This window comes from Fringilla coelebs (genome assembly GCF_963513975.1).
Source record: "Fringilla coelebs genome assembly, chromosome: 5".
Classification (NCBI taxonomy): domain Eukaryota; kingdom Metazoa; phylum Chordata; class Aves; order Passeriformes; family Fringillidae; genus Fringilla; species Fringilla coelebs.
Window position 1 is genome coordinate 4,365,695 of NC_140033.1, and position 22,002 is coordinate 4,387,696.

The following is a 22,002-nucleotide window of genomic DNA, read 5'->3' on the forward strand; positions in this document are numbered from 1 at the left end:
AGTGTAGAGGAGGACCAAGCTCTGCAGGATGTAACTGTGAATGCGCCTTAGTTTTCTCCCTGGTCTAATGATGTAAACCCTACACACAAACCCACGTTGCTTCCTGTCCTCTTGTATCAAAGGATGAGATTTAGCATTCTGGTGGAGCCCTGTTTTCCTCTCCTAGCAGACTGTAATGTTGGTATCTGAGCATAAAGAAGTGGTTTGTGTGCTTTTCTTCTGCCCCGTGAACCCACACCACCATTGTTTAGAATAGTACCAAGGACCTTTTTAAATGATGTGGGCATCTCTCTGTGCTGTGTGCTGGAAACTGCAGCAGCAGTGCCTGTCCTGAGATGTTTTGTATTCAAAACAGGCACTAAAGAAGGAGGAGAAACCTGCAGGAAAGGAGGCAAGATAGGCTGTGCAAAGCCATAGTCCTGAGCCTGCAGTAGCCAGGGTTCAGTTTCAGTCTCTAAGCAGTGGGTGATGTTACAGGTTAAGATGCTGGGAAAACAGAGAAAAGACTCACCTGTCACCTATGGAACATGGCAGTGAAATTGTTGCAGGCATTTGAAGCTTCAGAGGAAAAAAGCTCTTGCAGCACTCCAGGGGAACGACGTAAGAAAAAATGGTTCTACATAAACAAAGAGTGCAGAGAGGCCTGTGAAATCAGCTAATCCATATCCATGGAGAGCTGTATTGCAAATCACAGTTCACTGTTTCAGAGCAGGAACACCACTCAGGCTGCTCTCTTTCTCTCTCTGGCCTAGACATCTCCTGGATGGAGCAGCTCCAATTCTTTTGCCAAAATGCATGGCATGAGATTTTGTTCTTAACTTTCTCAAAATAAGTCCCACTTGAGCCCTCCCACCCTGGCCTGCTCTCTCCCACACTGCATTCTGTGCTTTGCATTGATTGTTTGCCCTCCCTTTTTCTGTGAAAACATTATGAAACTGGAAATTTGATCAGGTTTCCATTTAGTTGTGTGCATATTCGTTTTGTCTAAGTTCCTGGAGCAGATTCAGCCAAGTGGTTGTTTTATTAAATACGGTGACACACATGCTCAAAGTGAGATCAGTCTCCATCTCTGTTTTTATGTGTATATCTCTGTATATATAATGTATGTACACTTGTCATATATGGACATAAGTTGAGTAATGAATGCCTGGAGGATCATTACAGTGTCAGCTGTAGCATCAGTGGTCATTCTGGACAGGTTCTGCAAACCAGTAGCTCAATGGGAGTTGGTAATTTTGGCATATACTGGTTCCATAAGTTCAAGGACATGTTCAGTGGTCTAAACTCCACCAGATACCAAGATGAGAATCCCAGGCCATTTGAAAAATAGTCATTAAAAACCTCAGCCTAATTGCAGTAAAATGCAGTGGCTGTTACGCCTGGTGTGGATAAGAACTTTCATAAAGTGTTCAGTGTTCAGCTTGGAGTTTATTTGCTTCCTTTATCTCTCCTTTTGATTCAAGAGAGTCATGGTACATTTATGTGATGAACTTGGGAAATTATTGAATTTAAATCTCAGAAAAACGTACAAACACCAATGGGTGTCAGGCAAGTTTGAGCACTAAGATCAAAGCATTTCATGTCATTGTTTAGAAACTAACTGGGAAGTTTCATGTTTCTAGAAAAGTATTTAATCAGGAAGATTTGCTAACAAATTGTATCAGGAGGTACAAATGCAACAAAATTTCAAGTTGATTTTTTTAGCTTACAGTTTGTATTTGTGAATTTCTACAGCTGGGACTCCCTGCAGACTGAGACCCATCCATGCCCTGGGACAGAGTGTGAGAGCGCAGTGATTAGTCTGTTGTAGTTTTGTTTCATTAAGTTGATACACTCTGGTTAATTCCATCAGTGCTTTCATGTAATTAATATATTTTGGGAGTCTGCTTGCAGTCTCTGATTGATGATTGTGTTCCCCTGTACAGATAAAGGTGGAACCAGTTGTTCCAGCTCCATCACCGGTTATTCCTCGGCTGACTTTAAGAGTGGGCGCAGGCCAAGACAAGATGTAAGTACAAATAAATCCATCTGTGAGGTGTGTGCTCCCCTCTGGCACTTGTGGGAGCTCTTCTTTTCAATGGGCAAAGCTTAAAAATTAGTGGCAAATTACATTTATACAGCAAAGTGAGACTCATCACCTTCCATCCATCCTATTCTGTGTCCCATTCCATGTCTTTCTAGGGCATGGATTGCAGCACTCCATCTGGGCTGGCATGATGCCTCCAGTGACATTTAGTGAGGTTTCTGTAATGGATGCTTATCCAGAGTGTAACCTACAGCTAAGTTTCACAACACTCCCCAGCTAACAGTTGTTTTATGCTTTAAAACATAACAGTTGGAATTCTTTTATACACATCTGTTTTATTATAACTGTTGATGATTATTCATGAGTGTGCCTAACGCACTTCAAGTGCTGCTTCATTAGCTCCCTAATTATTGGGTGCTGTTGTACAAATAATAGTTACTTTGTACTGGATGAGCATAAATAGGGTGATCCCTATCCTGAGATCATCCAGCATAAACAGGAGGCTGGAGAGGCTGGGGAAACCATGCGTCACCAGGCTTCTCAGGCTGCTCCTGTGTTGTATGTGAAGGGTTTCTTTTAATCAGGTTTTTCGTGTTGATTTCATGGCACAAAGCACACTTTCATGTCCAATGGTAAACATGAGCACACACAGATCTTTCACTTCCATTCCTCACATTAAATGCTGCTAATGCAGTTGCTTCTCTTATAGACCTATTATGAACCAAACCCCTAAACACTCGTTTTTCTGCTCTAGAAGTTAAATGGGATTTTGATTATTATTTTCTTTTTCTCTGCTGTCCTACTTTTCCCCAGTAGGTAACCATGGCTTTTACTGGTTTGAAGCTGCTAAGGGACTTCAGTCATTCCTTGGCTTCTAAGGGACACACACACCCCAGTTATTAACCATTTTTACTTTCTTCCTTTCACAGTATTTGAGTGGGATCTAAAATTTCTGTGCCTCAGGTTGCTGTACAAAGTTCCAGCTCTCTCAGAATACTTGTCTGTCCTGCTGATCATGATTTGAATGTGCATGGTTGGACATGCTGTCCCTTGAAATCCCACAAATCCATTTTCCTCCTTGAGGAGACATGGATACTTTTAAATTCTGCTTTTCCAAGGACTGTTGAGTATTTCTATGGGGGAAATTAACTCATATTTTCAAGGCAGAACTTCTGAATTAAAGTCCTGAAGCCATATTTTAGCACCAGTTATCTTCCAACCTTATCTCACTGCAGTGTTTCTCATACCCACACACATTTTGAGAGGGGACTTCAGGCTCCATCTGTTTGCTACAAATCATGTGGGTGGATCATTGTCATCCCTGCCAGCCCTTAGGTCTGAGATACTGACATCTCATTTCATGGGCTTTTGGGAAACTCACTTTATTTCCAGATTCATTTTTACATCTTTAGTGGCACCTTGGCCCCCATCTGAGGATCTCATAACAGGCAGAAAGAAATGCTTTTTGATGTGTTATAGTAAAGGAAAGTTAAACTTATGTTTCATCTGTGTTGGTAATGAGGTTCTAAATATCTGGCAATTATAATATAAAAATTTTGTGTTTCAATTGCCCTGTCTCTGGAGTTACCTGGCATGGGATTTTTTAAGGATACCATGAATCTCCATGGAAAGGTGCAAGGAAAATTTTTTGGGATTCCTAGAATTTGATATAGATGAAGAAATTGGTTATTTCAAATTCTCTGTTAGGGAGAAGAGTTGATGGAGACTTTTGGAAGTACTCAAGTACCTGTTCAGTTGGAAGTTAATTTGCTTGGGGTAATGTCATATAGAAATCTTTAATAGAAGCACTTGCAGATCTTGATGAGGCACAGGGCTTTCAGGAGTCTGAAGCAGAAGTGTCAGATTGATGGTGTGTGGAATGGAGATTCACATCACACCATAAACTCAGCACAGCCCCAGCACAAGGTGGCTGAGTAACGCAGCAGCAGTGAGCAAAATGCCTTTGCAGTGCAGTGAGCAGTTGGGGCTCTTCTTCCTGGAGAGGTGAAGGCAGTGGAGAGACCTGAGAGCACCTTCCAGTGCCTAAGGGGCTCCAAAAAACTGCAGAAGGACTTTCTACAAAGGCATGGAGTGCCAGGATAGGGGAGAATAGCTTCACACTGACAGAGGGCAGGGTTAGATGGGATATTTGGAAGAAATTTTTCCCTGTGAGGGAGGTGAGGCCCTGGCACAGGGTGCCCAGAGCAGCTGTGGCTGCCCCTGGATCCCTGGCAGTGCCCAAGGCCAGGCTGGACAGGGCTTGGAGCCACCTGGGATAGTGGAAGGTGTCCCTGCCATGGCAGGGGGTGGAACTGGATGATCTTTAAGGTCCTTTCCAACTCAAATGATTCTATGATTTTATAATTTTACTTCTTGACTCCTCTGCTTGGACCAGTGTACAAAGCAGTGATGGCAGCAGCAGGAAAGCCTTTTCTCTTGTGTTTGTGAGTAAAAGTACATATTTCTCCCAGGTTCAAAGTAATACCTGCACTCAGGCTTGCCTGGAGTGCAAGTGTTCTTACAACATGCATCAGCTCCAAAGAAGTGGCTATTAGCAACATTGGGTTAATAGACATGAAAATGCATTATTGCTGAAGGATGGACAAACCAATATTGGAAAAACTGTCCTACTTAAGAGTTTTTTTGCAAGTGTTTTAACTGCACAGTAAAACAAGAAGAAAGTAGATTATTATCAAAGCATTTCCATCTTAGTTGTAAACAATTACAGCAATACTTGCATGGATGCCACATTAGAAGAAATTTACTGGATTCCATTCTAATGCAATTAGAGCTAATTTTGTTCTTTAAATGAATAAAAGGTCAGCTAGTAAATCTAGTTTATCTCAAGTCCAGGCTTCAATAAATTGTTTTATTTAATTTGTTGTAAAAGATCTTATCCCTAATGGGCCTTGCTCTTATTGGTTTGCTTGGGTTCTAAAATATTTATGACCACTTTTTTAGATATGATTTGAATGATATGTTGGAAGGGTTTTTCACTTTTTTTTTTTCCATTCCAGTGTTATCAAGGTAGATTGCTAACTGAGTTAGTATAGGAAGGAACTAGTGATGCTATCTTTTTTCAAAACAAAACAAGCAAAACAAAAAACACAGACTTTTAAATTTTAAATGAACTGCAAATGATGAGTAGGGTTTAATACTTTTATTCAATTACATCCTGGCTTCTTCTTGTCTTGTTATTTTTCCTATGCACTATCATTTTTCATACACATAAATTTTTAAAAATTTTATCTATTGATAAGGTGTTGACATTTCAGCTACTACTACAGCTGACATAAACTTCAGCAAAAGTACATGCTGTAATGTTTGATACTTCTGATAAATTTATGCTACATTTAAATACAGCCTTTAAGAAAAAACACATGGCTGCCAGACCACAAAGCACAGTACTACTCACTGGGTGCTGTTTCAGTGTTTCTGTGCCCTGGAAGCAGGATATATGTTTTTTGTGAAATCAGGTCTCCAAATTTACCTTAAAATTTCAGACTTTTGCTCCAGACTTGTATTATAACTCTGCCATCAGCAGGGAACCTGGAAAGCAGACAGGAAGAAGGGGAAAGACAGGCATTTTAACAATGTTTAACTGGTAAACCTGACCTGCTGCTCTAATGAAATTGCCCCTTGTCTTCTATATTTTTTAAGTGAGTAGATACGTGACTTTCTCCAAAAACAAATCACACACATGCTCAGATACCTATGTGTGGGTGCCTATAAAAATGTATATTAAATAACCTGTGGATTGTAAGATAAAATCCTAAAAGGATTAAGGGATGATAAAAATTTTGTTACCAAGATACTTAATTGGCCCCTCTAAAAATCTTTTTTACTTGGTAGGATATTATCAGTCCAAGGCCAACTTATTTTTGTGTGGAGGCTCATTCAGCTGCATGATACCCCCATGACAAAAGCCATAAGCAGAACCAGCTGACATCCTGTGTAGAGGATCTCAAAACTAAGGGTGAAGATAGAGAAATTATCCTGTGATCATAGATGTGACCTCTCTGTGTAATATCAGTGGCCCAGAAGAATATTTTTGGGACTAGGAGGACAGGAAAACCTAGTTTATTACACTAAGTTTCTTGATTGGATTATCCATCTAAGAACTTCAACAACCCCCACAAGGAAGACTTTTTTCCCAATATCCAATCTAACCCTGCCCTCTTTCAGTTCTGTATGTTGAAGAATTTGCTATTTTAAATGCAACATGAAATTTTAGTAAATCAGTTCTTCACTCATACTTTTTGAAATCCCCCAGAACTATAGAATGTCACCTGTAGCACGCAGAGTGCCACCAAGTGTATGCTCAACAAAAAAGAGATGCCCTAATGAGGGATCTTCTATCTATGAGAAGCTTAATTTGCAGAAGAGTTGAGCTGCAAACTCTCCAGAGATTGAATTTTCTTGGGAAAACTGCACCCACATACATACACAATCAGACTTTAAAAGGTCATGGCACCAAGAAAGGAAGGAAGAAGAAGAAGAAGGTTTTAACAAGTACATGCATATGCTTCTTATTGACCTGGCTGAAGAAAGAAATCAGGCAAGGACTGTGTTGGTGCTCCCCAAAGCTCACTGGGGATCTGAGTTGCTGCTGTAACATGAATATTTATTCTTTTAAAACTCTCCAAGCTCTATGTGAGTTGTGGGAAAAAAGCTGGATATCCAAGACTTTGCTGCTAATTTGAGTAAAACTAGAATCCTGCCCTATGCAGTTTCCAAGAATGCACCTGATTGTTACAGAATCATCTCTGATGTATATTCAGGATATTCAGTTTTTAATAGGGTTGTTCTCATACAGATAAATGAATGAAGAAACTTGAACTTTGGGTGCTATTTAGTGGTACACTAGTCAGACTTGGATAATTTACATTATTGTCTTCATAGTGTTTGCCCACAAAAGCTGAATAATGGGGTTCATTAACCTCCCTGTACAGGCACATCCAAATTGTTTGCCTCCAGCCTTGGCTCCCTACGTGTGGCTGGGGAGGGAAGGATTGGCTTTTTATTGACTTGTCAAGCCTTAGGTTTGCATTACCAGCCAAGTAGCTCATGACCCATTCCATTTATTGCACTGTTTTGTGGTGGGGAAACAGGTAAAGGAATCCTGCTGGAAGCCCCTCCCTGTGCACGTTGGGATGAATAAGGGCAGTGTTTGGAGCAGCTCAGGCACCGTGACCAAAGCCTTGGGCAGACGGAGTGGCAGCAGCGTGGGGCCATTGTGGGACACAGCTCTGGGCGGTGTTGGTTACCCTGTGAGACCTTGCTTAGCCAAGGGAGAGCTCCACAGGAGAATTCATTGAGGAATTAAAGAGGAGGGGGAAAAAAGAAGTGATACTTCAGGGAGTGTTGTATTTTCTGAGACCCTGTCGTTGGAAGGAATGATGAATCTGACTCCATGTTCTCAGAAGTCTAATTTATTATTTTATGATACTATATTATATTAAAGAATACTGAACTAACCTATACTAAACTATACTAAAGAAAACAGAAAGCATACAGGCAGAAGGCTAAAAAGATACTCATGACTCTCTCTCCAGAGTCCAGTACAGCTTGACCCCCATTGGCCAATAAGTCAAAAACAATTCACATGAAACCAATGAAACAATCACCTGTTGGATAAACAATCTCCAACCACATTCCAAAGCAGCAAAACACAGGAGAAGCAAATCAGATAATATTGTTTTCCTTTTTCTCAGCTTCCTGGGAGAAGAGTCCTGGGCAAGGAGATTTTTCCAGAAAATGTGACTGTGACAAGGGAGAAAAATGGAGAGAGGCTTACCACTGTTTGGAAAAATTAAACAATAGAGCACAAGCAGTAAAAGTCTGTGTTTATTGCTGTGCTAATGGGCATGCCAATTATTTTAGCAGGAAGGGCTGTGTTAACTGTGCATTGACAGAACTGCTGCTCTGGGTGTCAATCCAACTTGTGCTGTAAAAGAGCATGTAATGGTGAAATCATTTTTGATATGATCAATAGACCACCTAAGTGAGGAGGCAGAGTAATGAAAAATGATCTTGCTCCTCTCCAAGGTGTGCTGAAGGAATTCCAGTGATCTTTACAGCTTTCATCAATCTTTGTGAGTGTATTTACTGACATACCCACATTTCTCTGTTCTGTGGTCTTTTAAATTATAAGAGCTGGAGGACTGATTTTTGGTGCCTTTTGAAATGCTGAATTTATTTAAATGAAGATACTGTCTCAGCTATGATTCATATCCCTTTCCCAATTGTTCTTTTTTAGTGTAACATATTGGCCCAAATCCTGCTGTAAAATCCCCATGTGTGGTCCCGTATCCATCCAAAAGGCTCTTTCACTTTGGTGGAGGTTCCCCAGCCTCTCCCTTGCTGCAGGATTGCAGCTTTTACATGAAAAAAAAAAAAAAAAAAAAAGTGAAGAATATCATATCCCTTTTACCAAACCAAGTAAATGATCATTTTTGTTTATATTTCTAGAGGTGACTTAGCACAGCTTTTTCTTCCTGGAGCAGGAATTAAATTTACAACTTCAGATGTAGTCCTTAGGTTTTTTCTTCCTTCTATTTTATTTAATTACTGAAGCCACCCCAACTAATTATTCATCCTGTTTATGGTAGGCAGTAGTCTGTGGCAAATTATTTTCATTTTGCTGCTGGCCACATTGAGTGATGACTCCAGAAGTGAATCCATAAAAAGGCTTGAGTCATTAGAAAACAAAACAACTTACTGTGAGATTCTTTGATTTTGCTGCTTATTGCTCAAGAGAGAGGAAAAAAAAAAACACAACTTGTATACTGTATACCACAATTTAAAAAAAAATACTTCAGGCAGGTTTAGACACATGAGGGAATTGCTTGTGTAAATGGCCATGAGCAGCTGCCCTTATGAAGCCCAACAGAAACTGATCAAATATGTGTGAAAGATTAGAAAGGCAGATGGGTATTTGTTTCAAAAATAAACTTTCCGTAGAGGATGACTGCAAGAGAAAGGTACTGATTTGTTCTTGGCTTTGACAGAGTTGCTTCTTTTTATTCACTCTTTTACTGAGGTTTTTTAACAAAAGTGACCCAAGGATTTGTGGGATGATTCCTGGGAGCTGGATGTGGACCATAAGAAGACCATAAATAGCTGCAAAAGGACAGATGGTCCTACCTGAATTTAGTGAAGTTGTCTTGTTAGCAGTTATCATTAGCTGTATAGAATCTCCAAATCCAGGACCATCTGTCTCACTTGTTCTTTCAAAAACAAACTTGGTAACAAGCTGAAAGTTACAGCTTTAAAGATTTTCTAAACCCATACTGGTACAACTTTCTGGTAGTTAATACAATTAGTGTTCTATACCAGTTCCCACCAAAAAGGGTGGATATAAGACTGGTTTATGGGCAAACTCCTAGATCCTGCATCCCATAACATTTCCCAAAACAAATGACAATAAAAGGCAGTTTTCTGGGAACACGGAAGAGAAAGTTTGCAAAGAGCTCATTGACATAAACATGTTTTACCAGGTTCTGGTTTTGCTCTTGAGAACTCAGCAGAAGGGGTTGGTGCCAGGTGGTTTTAACATTGAAGATGTTTGTTATTGATGATAAGGGAAAAAATAAGATGAAAGATACCAAGACGCCACGCTACCAACTCAGTTTTGTTTTGTCAGACTGGCAGTGAACCATCCAGAGGTGTAAGTCAGAATGGTGAGAAAATGGGAGGGAGATTTAGGAGTCATCAACTGAAAGGTGCTTGTGGTTGTTGGGAGAAATACTCTGGGTGTAACAGATACAGAGGCTGAAGGCCAAGGGCAGAACTCTGTTTCGTTTAAAGTAATGGGAAAATAAACAGTAGAAAACTTGTAATTCAATTTCAACAGTGCATGTGTCCATAAAGCGAAGGAGTTAGCTGGAAATGTCAGCTGGGCTGAATGTCCAGATGTTTGTGGGGCTTTGCCATAATGTTAGAATAGTAGAATCATAGAAAAATTCAGGTTGTAAAAGATGTCTTAGATCATCAAGTCCTGCCATTAACCCAGCACTGCAAAATCCATCACTGAACTGTGTGCACAAGTGCCACATCTATATGTCTTTTAAATACCTCCAGGGATGGGTGACTCCACCAGTGCCATGGGCAGCTTGTTCCAGTGCTTCACAATCCTTTTCATGAAATCATTTTCCCTAATATCCAATCTGGACCTCCTCTGGCTCAACTAGAAGCCATTTCCTCTTGTCCTTTCACTTGTTACTTGGCAGAAAAGACCAACCCCCCCTGGCTATACCTCCTGTCAGGGAGTTCTAAGAAGTGATAAAGTCCCCCCTGAGCCTCCTTTTCTCCAGGCTGAGCCCCTCAGCTCCCTCAGCTGCTCCTGGTGCTCCAGACCCTTCTCTAGCTCAGCTGAAGTGGAGATTGAGCTGTTGATCTCCATGTGCACCACTGAAGGTTAACACGCTTTACCTGGGAGAGGCAGGCACCCAAAAAAGTGGATGATATCTTGGAATAAGTGCTCAAAGTTCATTTTCCTTGATAGAGAAGAATACCACATGGCAGGTGATGTTAAAGTGCTGAGGTCTTTTCACTTGCAAAATTGCTTGGGGCTTTGTTGGAGGTTTGGTGCATTCTGGCACTCCACAAACTCACAAGTTGGTCACAGCGTGTGCTTGTGGAGCTTCTGTTTGCCAATATGACTTGTTTGCACAAAATAAAATATTCAGTAGGGCATGAAACAGCAAATAAATTTCCCTTTGTAAAAGTAATATGGGAATTAGCCTACATTACAGAGCTTAAATCACACTGCTTCTCCTCCAGGGCTGGAATAAAATTTTCAGAATCACCTCTTATCTCTGAAGAATCTAAACCATATGGAAATTTCCTGATTTCCTTAGGTGTTTTTGACGCTCTTACCCATAGGTCTTAAAGTGTTTAGGTTTTTTCTCGTGCAACAATCTCAGTTCCAGGTGTGAGATCTTTCAGAAACAAAATAGTTACCTTGCTTTCTAGCATCAAGGAATTTATATCAATAAGGGAATATCAAAGTTAATAGATTATATGATGATTGATAATCCAGGTGAATTGCACCAGTTTCAGTTATGTCAGTGCAGTTGATTGTGTCATTTTCCTAGACACAGAGACCCATTTAGCTCCTTCTCCTTGCTTAAAAATGGGTCATGGGTTTGGAAAAGAATTAGGGCTTTTTGAATGTTACTTTTTTCCTCTGGGCAGAGAAACAGCTTCTTGGGAGCTCTGCCTCTGAGAAACAAAGATTACTGTGATTTTTTTACTAGACCTTTGGAAGTTCTGATACAGCATTTTTTGGAGCTCATTGCCCATAGCAATCATTCTGCCCTGTGGCCCATGCCCTGTTTTTGAAAAGCCATTTCCTTTTGGTGCCCGTCTTCCCCCTGTGTTTAGGTGAAGCAGTCAATGGGGCTTTCAGCCGTAAGGATCAGAATTAAATCAAATAAATTACTTCCAAAGATAGGAAACCATTTCACACTTTGGCGCTTCATTTTGCTCCAGATGTAGCATGTTACAGCTCCTGCCACTTTGAGCTGATTAGAAACCAACTGACCTGTTGCAACACTTCAAATCTTGGTAGAATTTGCCCTTTGCCTGCAAGCTGACACTTGGTGTTCATCCTCTTTGGGTTTGGAACTATATCTGTGAACAGGGTGATTGCCCTGGAGTGATGATTAAAAAGGGCTTTTATTCACTCTACCCTCCTGAGAAACAGAAAAACTTCACTGAAGTTTTCTTTTCTTCCTTCCCCTTGGACACAGTTTTAAACCAGTAGATAAGCATTGAATCTTTACTGTAAGTGTGGTGAGACACTGGCACAGGTTGCCCAGGGAAGTGGTGGATTCCCTATCCCTGGAAGTGTTCAAGATCAGGTTGGATGGGGCTCTGAAAAACCTGGTCTAGAGGAAGATATCCCTGCCCATGGCAGAGGGGTTGGGGCTGGAAGATCTTTAAGATCCCTTCCAAGCCAATCCATCCTTTGATTCCGTGAGATATGGCTCTTCAGCTGAGATTCAGATATTACACGCTGTTGTCTTGGCCCCAGCACAGCCTTGATGTAGTTGAGCAGAAATGGCAATGGAAGATCTCATTAAATTCTGATATTTGGTTGAAATGCTGTTTGCACTGGAACAGATTGTGAGACAGAAAAATAACTTAAAAATGCCTTTGTCAGGAAGCTTGATGCTCTGCTCTTTCAGCAAAGGGGTTATAAAAAAACAACAGGGAAAAATAATTGGTAATTGATGTATTTGAGGATTTCTCTGTCCTTCTGTCCTTCCATCTTAAATTTCACATCCCTTAGGTATTTCCCCTTTTTATTACATTTAGATATTTTTTCTCAGTTACTACCAGGCACTCTGTGACAAATGAGTGCATGTGTTCAGTGATAAATACACTGAAGTTCTGTGAGCAGGACAGCTCCTGCTGGCATGTAAAAAGAAATCCAAAGTGAATTTAGGTTGGACACAACCAAATACAGAGTGTTTACATTAATTCTGGGGTTTTTTGCAAAGGAAGTGGTAACTTGTAGTCACGATTTATGGAGGCTTTTATTACCACATCTATTCCAAAGGTTTTCTCACACCTCCTTTATTCTGGAGGAACTGTTTTGATTCAAAAACAACTTTTAATTGACCTTTTATCTTTCAGTGTAGAATGTGTTTGTGGTACATTGCCAGGCAAGCAGCCTGCAGAGAAATTCAGTTCTTGTCTCACGACTCTGATTGTGGTGGTGGTTGATGTTCATTTGTGTTTGCTTTCTGCAAAACATACTCATTCTGCCTCAGTTTCAGAGTTCTTGGATTGCTGTGGAGGAGGAGATGAAAGTTTGTTTTATGTAGCATTGTACTTGCAGACTAAGTGATGATTTTGGACACGTGAAAACACATTTGGGAAAGAAGGTAACAATATGTGTATGGTGATGTCCCAAGGAAGAGTTTAAATCCCAGCAGGACCCAGGTACCAGCAGGATCGAGGCTCTGCTGCAGTGAGAGCCGCCTACTTGCAGTGAGCTCTGTGCCTCAATTTTCCTGTCTATAAAACAGAGCTCATAAATCTTGCCATCATTTACATAGTGTTTTGATATCAGGTTTCTCTCCAAGTCTGAAGTAACAGTAATTATTAGTCGTGGGACTGCTATTTCCCTTTGATTTCTCCCCACCTCCATATTCCGTGTGTGCAGCCCCTTCTTCAGGACAGGCTAAACCACCCTCGCTGAGATTACTCCATCACCTCTAATGGTGCAGCACAAAACCATTCATTTCTCCACTCTGGAGTCTAAAGTCTCTGAACTCCATTAGCCCAAGGGAGTGGTAGGCCCAAGCGTGCTCCGAAATGCCGATCTCCTGTTTTGATAAGTGAGCTCTAAAATCAAGATAAACAAGCTGCCCTATATACTGAACATGTCCTAATTGCACACTCAGGCACGCCAGCCAATCCGGGAGCGTGTGTCGCTCGCTAATGAATATTTGTACTTTTGGAAGATTTCACATGTGGTGTTCCTTGCTGCTTCTGCAGTTATGAGCAGAGTGGCTTCGAAGACCCTGTGCAGGAGGAGAACCTGGCTTTAGACCAAGAAGCTCTGTAATTTAATTTCATGTGTTAGCTGGGCATGGTCACTCTTATTCAAATTGTATTAGCTAATACTTCTTTCAAACTGTTTACACTGTGTGCAAAGTTGTGTTTAAAGCCCTATTAGCTAATACATCTCCTAGTCTAGACTTGGGGAGGGTTTACTCCCAGAAGAACTCCTAGCAGGACTTTGTTTACTTGCAGGAGGTAAGAGAGGGAGGCATGGAAAGAAGGGGTAATGATTTTTGAAACCATCCAAATGACTTCTGCTGTGCCAATATTGTGCTGTCAGTCCCTATCCTCACTTTTATTATAGCTAAGTTTGCTTATTGAGGGATGGCTCTCCAGTCACGAGGATAGCTTTGCAAACCAGGGGAGCATTGGCCCCCACCAAGGTCTTAGGCATTCAGCACTGGGAGCCAGGGCTGTCTGTGGAACGGGGAAGACACAGAAGAAGCATCTGAGTTGGGTATGGCAAGTCTGGCAGGAGCCCCAGGAGCCACACACTGAGACTTTCACTGAACCAGAAACACATCATGAGCCAAAGAGAAAACTTCCTTGGTGTGAGATAACAGTGGGGTTTTGGATGTTCCCCACTAACAGGAGAAGGAGGCTGGTTTTGATGCGTAGGTTGCTCCCAGGATGGCCTGATAGTAGAACTTCCTTCCTTCTGCAAGTCACAGACAACATAAATTAGGACTCCTGTACTTTGACTCACAGTCTGGCACCCTACTGACACATATACAGAGCCTGAGCCCCACATTAGGTACCTGAAGCAATCACTGGGACATATGTAGTGTGAATGTGTTGCTGATGGAAGAATTATCTATCACCCTTTAGATACCACTCTTTGATTTTCTTCGTGTTGCTGATGGAAGAATTATCTATCACCCTTTAGATACCACTCTTTGATTTTCTTCTCCTGTTCATTCATAGAAGGTGTGATGCTGCAGCTGGGGGTTAGGCAGGACTACCAAACTCATTGCTCTTGTTTCCTTTTACCAAGTATGTTTTTACTGTAATTCGCCATAGTTCTGATTTTGTAGTGCAAGTGAAATATCTTGTGAGGAAAAACACCCTTATCTCAGCCAGGCATTACATACTGTATTATTCCAAGCCTTTCTCAAATGATGGCTTGGGATTTTATTGACTTGAAATTCAGACATTGTCTCCAATCATAGTGATGCTGCCTTTGGAGTTGCAATGAACTCTAAAGTTGAACTTAGAATTCACATTGACAGTGGAGCCAGACATTCCTGGTTCTCAGGAGTCGTTGCAATTTGATTTTTGTCATGGTTTCTCTACTGATGTCTCAATTTTTTACTTTCTTAAATGATTCTTGTCCCTGGAATGTCTAACCTTTCTTTAAATCACCCTCTTCTTACAGTTCTGTCACAAATCAATCACACTCCCACAGTTACCATTCAAATATAAATAAATTAGTTAAATGATTTACCAAAATGTGGTAAAACAAATCAACCTATCCTGTGTTTTCTTTGAGGTTTTGGTTGTTTTTTGGGTTGGTTTTGTTCTGTTTTTTTAGCATTCCTTTCCTTCTCTTTATGTTTCTAACCTAGAGCCTTGTAGTAAGGGCTTTTTCTGGCTTGTCTGTGAAATTGCATGCACATCAATAACACTGTGTATCAACAGTCATTAATAAAAGCTGGGTCCTCAGTGTATCCCCCTTCCTGGGCAAGACTGTTCTATACAGTGTATTTACTAGAGCTACATCCTGTCTACTTCAGCTACTCGAGTAAGTCGCAATATTTTAACTGCTGAGTGTATAGTGTGCGTCATTTATTTGTCCTGACTAGATCCACTGCTGATTTCATAAACATTTGGGCAAAGAAATACCAAACTTGCAAATATTTGCAGAACCCCCTAATGTAGGATCTTAACAGGATGATATGGTCTCTCAGTTTGAAGATTAAAATCAGTGCTGTTCACAGCTGATTAACTTTCCTTTCTAATATTTCCCACAAATTGAGCTAATGCAATAAAACTTAACGAAACAAGGTTTAGTAAAGCCACAGAGAATATTTATAAGACAGTGAGGTACAGAGTGTCTCAGGGTGTCCTGGCATTCACTCTGTAATGGCTCTGTGCTTTATCCTGTAAATGGATGGGTGCAGCAATGACAGCAGTCCTTGTGTGGGGTTGAAACAGCCTCTTTGGTGACTCCAGGGTGACATGAATTAGCTGCTCTATATTTTCTTTCTCTCTGAAGGGTGATTGATCATTGCTTTCTCTCCCATCAGCTGTAACAATTCTCAATGTTGTTCCTACAGAGTCATCAGCAAAGTGGTGTCAGCTCCAGAAGCCAAACCTTCCACGCCTGCAGCGCGGCCCAAAACACCTCCGCCTGTGCCGTCACCGGTGCCAGCTCCTGTTCACGTCACCCCTCCTCCAGCTCCAGTTCCTCCTCCTCCACAGGCCACCATCTCACCTGTCCTCATCCCACCACCCTCCCCAGCTGTGTCAGCAGCTGGAGGCTCCAAAGCTCCCGTTCGGAGCGTGGTGACCGAGACCGTCAGTACTTACGTGGTAGGTGACACGTGCCATGCTCTGTCCCAGGGCCAGGGCCATTCCTCCCTGGAACTGGTCAGCTCCTGGGTGGCTCATTGTCTCAAACTGATGGTTCCTGGATTCCTGATGTTGCTCTCTGTTAAACTGCTGTTTATCCAGCCCTTGTTTCCACACACATGTTTTGAGGGGTTAGTAACTTAATTGAAATGCTGCAACTTGGACTGAATTTTTAATTGGTTCCCAGTTCCAAATTTAAGTTCCTTCTAACAAGTCCAGCTATATCCCATGTGATATTTTCAGCTAACCGAGCTAGGGCACTTTTTTTTGGAGGTGGAGGTTTTTTGTAGGTGCTTTCAAAAGTGCTGAATTGAAACCTCAAATGTCAGACTCACCATAGATTTTGCTGTCAGTCAGGTAGAGTACAAAACCCTCATACAACATCAAGAACTTGACTTAGCCCTCATTTGAAATGTGTAGAGTCCACTAATCTCTTTCCTGGTTTCCTCGACATACAAAAATTGCAGATGTTTGTGCATCTCAGAAGTCTGTAGATTGTTCACTAGTCTGCACTTCATTTGTGTGTTTGACACGTGCTCTGAGCTTGGCCTGTGTCTGGCAGCATTCTTCATTCTTTTAGAAAAGTCTCATGAGTAACATGGTGTAGGAGCTGCATTCCCTAAAAGAATGTGGATACATGTCTGGGTAGGAGAAGGCTTGCTGTGCTGCTGAGAATTTCTGCTTTAAATGCTGTGTGAAATTAAGTCCTGAGCATTCCTGATGCTTGAAAAGCAGCACAAGGGTAGCAGTGTTGTTATCCTCCCTGTCCTGGCTGGATTCCAGCTTGATTGGTGACACCTTGCTTATCTGCAGTTTAAAAATCTCACCATTTAAAACACCTAAAGCTTACTTTTATTACAGAGTTTGCTGTGCTTGAATTGCAGCATGTGCATGATTTTTTTTTTCAATTTTTATGAATCCTGATTTAGTATTGATTTCTAATATAAATCCATCCTGCATTTCTAATGGAAAGGTGCTTCCCTGCTGGACTTCAACTGCTGTATCATGTTACTGGTCTCTATTTAAACAGCTGCTACATTTCACTCCTGAGTTAGTTACAGCACTGGACAACGTCACACAGGCTCTGCATATCCTTAGGGTGCAGGACACAGCCTCACCTCTGGTATCACAGGTGTAAACCCACAGTCACTCTTATTATTGCAGTCACTAGTACTGTTGTCATTGTTGTTATTACAGTAGTGCCCAAAGCTTTCAAAATTTACTTTAAGAGAAAAACATTTCCTAAATGCTCAACTACATCCCATGAAGTAATTTTCTTCTGTAATTGTGAAAAGAAATAATTAAAAGATTATGTTAGTTTTAAAAATAAATGCCTAGCACTTTACCAAGGTACTTGCAGTGGTAACACACTTAGCACCTTTGTGGAGAATTCAGAGGATATGGAGGCTCCAGGTTGTTTTTGCTTTTCACAGTACCATAGGTTATCACAAAATATTTTGGTTTGGAAGGAGCCTTAAAGACCATCTTAGCCCAACCCCTCTGCCACAGGCAGGGACACCTTTCACTAGACCAGGTTATTCAGAGCCCCATCCAACCTGGCCTGGAACAATTCCAGGGATAGGAAATCCACCACCTCTCTGGACAACCTGTACAGTGCCTCACCACCCTTATTGTAAATATTTTTTCCCTAATATGCAATCTAAACCTACCTCCCTTCAACTTAAGACCATTCCCTCTTGTCCTATCACTCCAGGCCCTTGTGAAAAGTGATGTTTTAAAACATTATAGGTGAAACCAAGGCTTTACTGCATTAGGACCCAACTATGTGCACCTGCAGGGAGACACCTGATGTGACAGATTTATAAGTCAAAATGCTTAGAGAGAGGTTGGGGAAGAAGAAAATTATTAATAACTATTAGCCTCTTGTGTGAAGGAAATCCAGGAGACAGAATCATTTTGCTCAGATCACATGGGAAAGCTGTTCTAGAGATAAGAGTGGAGCCAGTGTGACAGAGGTGCCCAACTCCCTTCTGCAGGGGAGGAGAGGAGAGTGATTTTATAGTTCAAAACAGAAAGGATACACATCTCCCTGTTGGATAGCATCTCAGTGCATGTGCTCTGCTCATTAACTCTCAGTGGTTTGTACTAACACAGCAATCAGCAATCCCACTCTGTGCCTCCTTGCATGACCCTTGGCTCATTAAGGAATGAGAAGTTATGCAATATTTTTAATATCCTTATTCAGCAGCCCAAGTTCTTGTTTAACAAACAGGCAGAGGTCTCTGTGATTACAGACCACCCTGCCCCTCTCCAGCCCCTGAGAGCCTGAGGCAGGCATTCTGCAGGGGAAGAAAACCCCTGAAAAATTCAGTTTGGAAAAGTTAGGGTGTCTATTTTCTCATGGGGCAACATCTGGCAGTGCTGCCTACACCCAAAACAGGCAGCACCAGAAATGAGGTGCCTGTGCTGGGGGATGATGGGGGTGCAGCCAGGTGTCCAGGCAGGTTTTGTAACCCTCAGCCCAACATCCCACAGCATCCCTTCTCTGCAGCGCTGTAGCACAGCATCCCCTCTCTTCCCAGCAGGGTTATCCCACCAAAATGCCTCTGCACCTCTTCACTCTGAGCCCAGACACTTCACATGGGGAGCAGATGCTTCTCCAGCAACTTAAAATGACTTTGCAGATGTGAGATTAGATGGTAGATATAGGAATGATTATTGCACTCAATCAGCTTGGAAATTGAGTTAATTTTATGATGGTGCCTACTCTGTATCTCTGTTGGGAAGGGGATTGTTTCCTGGTTAGTATTCCTGGGACTTGTATTTTTGAGTTTTAAACCACAAAAACATTCAAGGCTTTAAGAAGAATCAGGGAAGAGTGATGTGTTGGTTGCAGCTCTGGTACGTTCCTATTGATTTTTCAGGAAGTGGTGTAAGATGTACAGACCACCGTGTAGTGGCTTTTTTTTTTTTTTTGCTAAGAACATTTGGGGCTTTTCATCTGCTACTTTTTAATATTGTGTTTGTAAGCTGTACAGATAGCAAAAAGTTATTGCCTGAGATATGTGTAAATGCACAAAAGCTGAGAACAAAACAGTTTCTGCTTTTGAGATTCAGCGATAACATGCAAATCTTCATAAAGGAGTGATGGAGTCAGGGTAATGCCCCAGACATTTTGTACTTTGTGTTGTTAATTGCACTCCTTTAGGTGGATTCTGTGACATTTTGCGTGTATGTTTTTAGCAAAGAGCTGTTCAAGAACCGCTGGAAATCTAAAAATACAAACAATGGGTCGAGCAGGATATAAACATTAAAAAAATGCATATGATGAACCCGGTGAGCAGCTGCCCAGTACTGTAAATGATCTGCCTTTCTTGTTTCATTTACCCTTTAGTAAATTGTACTGCGACATAAATGTCATAAGGGGAATGGAAAGTTACTCAGTAACAACTTTTTTTATATCCTGATCTTATCAGCTCGTTGGAGTTGAAGACTTTGGCTAATAAGTAATGCAGCAATATATACACACGGCGCTGTATATTTTACATGCACATAAGAACTGTTATCTTACGCAGGAGGCTGCCATGGCTCCTGCTTGCCATTAACAGGGTCGAATTTTAAAAGTATAGACAGAGAGGGAATTGTGTCCTTAAGCCCTGGCTCTGTGTGTGAATGCCTGTGCTTAGGTTGGGTGGTGTAACTGGCTTTACTGGTTTACAGGACAATGCAGGAAAATACATGATTTTGTCGTCATGAGAAGTGTAGGAAAATCAATTAAGACGTAACACTGAGCTCTCATGATCAGAGAATTCACACATAACAACAGGGGCTGCTGAATGGCTTACCCAGATAAGCAAGAAGCCTTCTTTTTTTGGTTGGATTTTTTTTTTTTTAAATGTCAATTTTCCTGCCTGCTTAGCCCTGAAAACCAGCTAACTTTGCTTTTCTTTGCACCAGATCCGAGACGAGTGGGGTAACCAGATCTGGATCTGTCCTGGCTGTAACAAGCCAGATGATGGCAGTCCAATGATAGGTTGTGATGACTGCGATGATTGGTATCACTGGTAAGTTCCTCTCATCCATCCTGCTCTGCCAGTGCCTGGCAGATTGGGGCTATATTATTAAAAAACCTTTTTTTTCTAATAGTTCATGACGTTGGGAATATTTAAATAGCTTTACTGTGTCCAATTTAATAATCTGGAAGATATTTTTATCTCTGTTGCTCTGAAATTTGAAAAGGCAGATTTTAAGCTGTGAAGGAGAGTTACTTTTTAATTAATGGGCATTGGTGATAACGGTTGTTTTTGAAACTGCTGGGAAATATTGCTGATTCCGGTAATTTTATGAGAACTACAGGATTATGAGCACAGAGTATACAGATAGACAGTTCAAATTATGAAGCATTGTATGAACAGTAATATAAATGTCAGCTCTTATAAAAAGGTTAGGGGAAATTAATCACTTTTTAGGCAATTTTTTTTTAAAAGCTACATAAAATCATAAGGGTTTTTTGCAGATGCCTTAAAGAAGCATTTGAAATTATTTTAAATCTAGTCTATTACACCTGAAAATGCACTCATATTTTCTACTAAAACAAGACTTTTTATCTGAGTATCCTTTTGATACTTCTCTTTTGTTTCAAAGCAAGAGTTCTTAGGTTTTGATCATTATATTTGTTAAGATAATTGCTGTATTAATTCGAAGGGCAGATCCAGTCTCCCACTGGCGAGTTGCATTTTTTGGAGTAAGACACAAAAGCAGTGTTGCTCCACTGAGATGATGTGATATTTTCCTGTCCTTCACAGGCCTTGCGTTGGGCTTACAGCCGCACCCCCAGAAGAGATGCAGTGGTTCTGCTCCAAGTGTGCCAACAAAAGGAAGGATAAAAAACACAAGAAGAGGAAGCACAGGGCACACTGAAGGCTTGGCAGGGACTGAAATCGTGCGGTCACCGTGGCACCTCCCGCCCCGACTCGGCTGCAGGAGGGATCCACCCTGCCAGGGTCGTTTGTGTCCCTGCAGTGCATCAGGGGCGAGGAGATGCCCTTGCTCAGGGGCTGCTGGGTCTCACAGACCGTCCGAGCCCAGGGCATTGGATTTTGGTACATTCTGATGCTGTTTCTTCCCCCTGGCAAGGGGAGTTTGCACAGAGCGCCGTGAAGGCTTCGGCGGTTCCCGGGACCGCTCCCGCTCCTGTGGCTCGGCAGCAGCACGGATGAATGTTGTAAATACAGATATCTGTCCTATTCTTTCTCGATTTGTTATTAATCCCTCTTGAACCTTTGCAGTAAGGTGCTGAGAGGAGGAGAAAATGTAAATTGCAGTAAGTTGTAAACTGAGACAACCTTCTGGAATGATTTCTGTAGTCTGGATACAGTTCAGCCTCGACTCTCGCTGAGCCAGATAATCATAATGTGGAAATAAAAAGTGGCTGGTAAATATTTTTGTGATGAGAATATATGAAGCTTTTTTCCTTGATTTTTAGTACTAACATAAAATAAACATGTTCAAGCTTTTGTGATATATCTTCTATTTTTTAAAAAAAAAGTTTCTATTGTGTCAATTTTTTTCTTCTGTGTGAATTTCTTTCGGTGGACCTGTAATATATTTTATACTTTTAGTTTGTTGTTTTGTTTTTTTTTTTAAAGTCTTTGTCAACATAACTTTTCATTGCTTGTACATTTCATCAGTGTGTAAAAACACTTCCCATTAAAAGATTTTCACACGTGTAAATAGCTGATATTTATAAAGTAATTTTTTTTTAATTATTTTTTAGGGCTTGAGGATTTTTGTTGTCATTTGCCCGAGAATACAAACCTAGCAGCTACTAAAAGCCCGTGTGACAAACGCCTGTCCTCATGGCTGTG

The 22,002-nt window shown here is 41.2% G+C and overlaps 1 protein-coding gene across 1 annotated transcript in view; it reads left to right on the plus strand.

The window, feature by feature from the left end:
- TAF3 (TATA-box binding protein associated factor 3) overlaps positions 1 to 21,658 on the plus strand; it is a 113,091-nt gene extending 91,433 nt beyond the window's left edge. Inside the window, exons 4-7 of the mRNA XM_084205786.1 lie at positions 1,926 to 2,008; positions 15,880 to 16,135; positions 20,093 to 20,199; positions 20,941 to 21,658. Of these exons, the coding sequence (XP_084061912.1) occupies positions 1,926 to 2,008; positions 15,880 to 16,135; positions 20,093 to 20,199; positions 20,941 to 21,055 (561 nt within the window). The 3' untranslated portion in view covers positions 21,056 to 21,658. The remainder of the gene's footprint in view (positions 1 to 1,925; positions 2,009 to 15,879; positions 16,136 to 20,092; positions 20,200 to 20,940) is intronic.
- Positions 21,659 to 22,002: the final 344 nt, after the last annotated feature.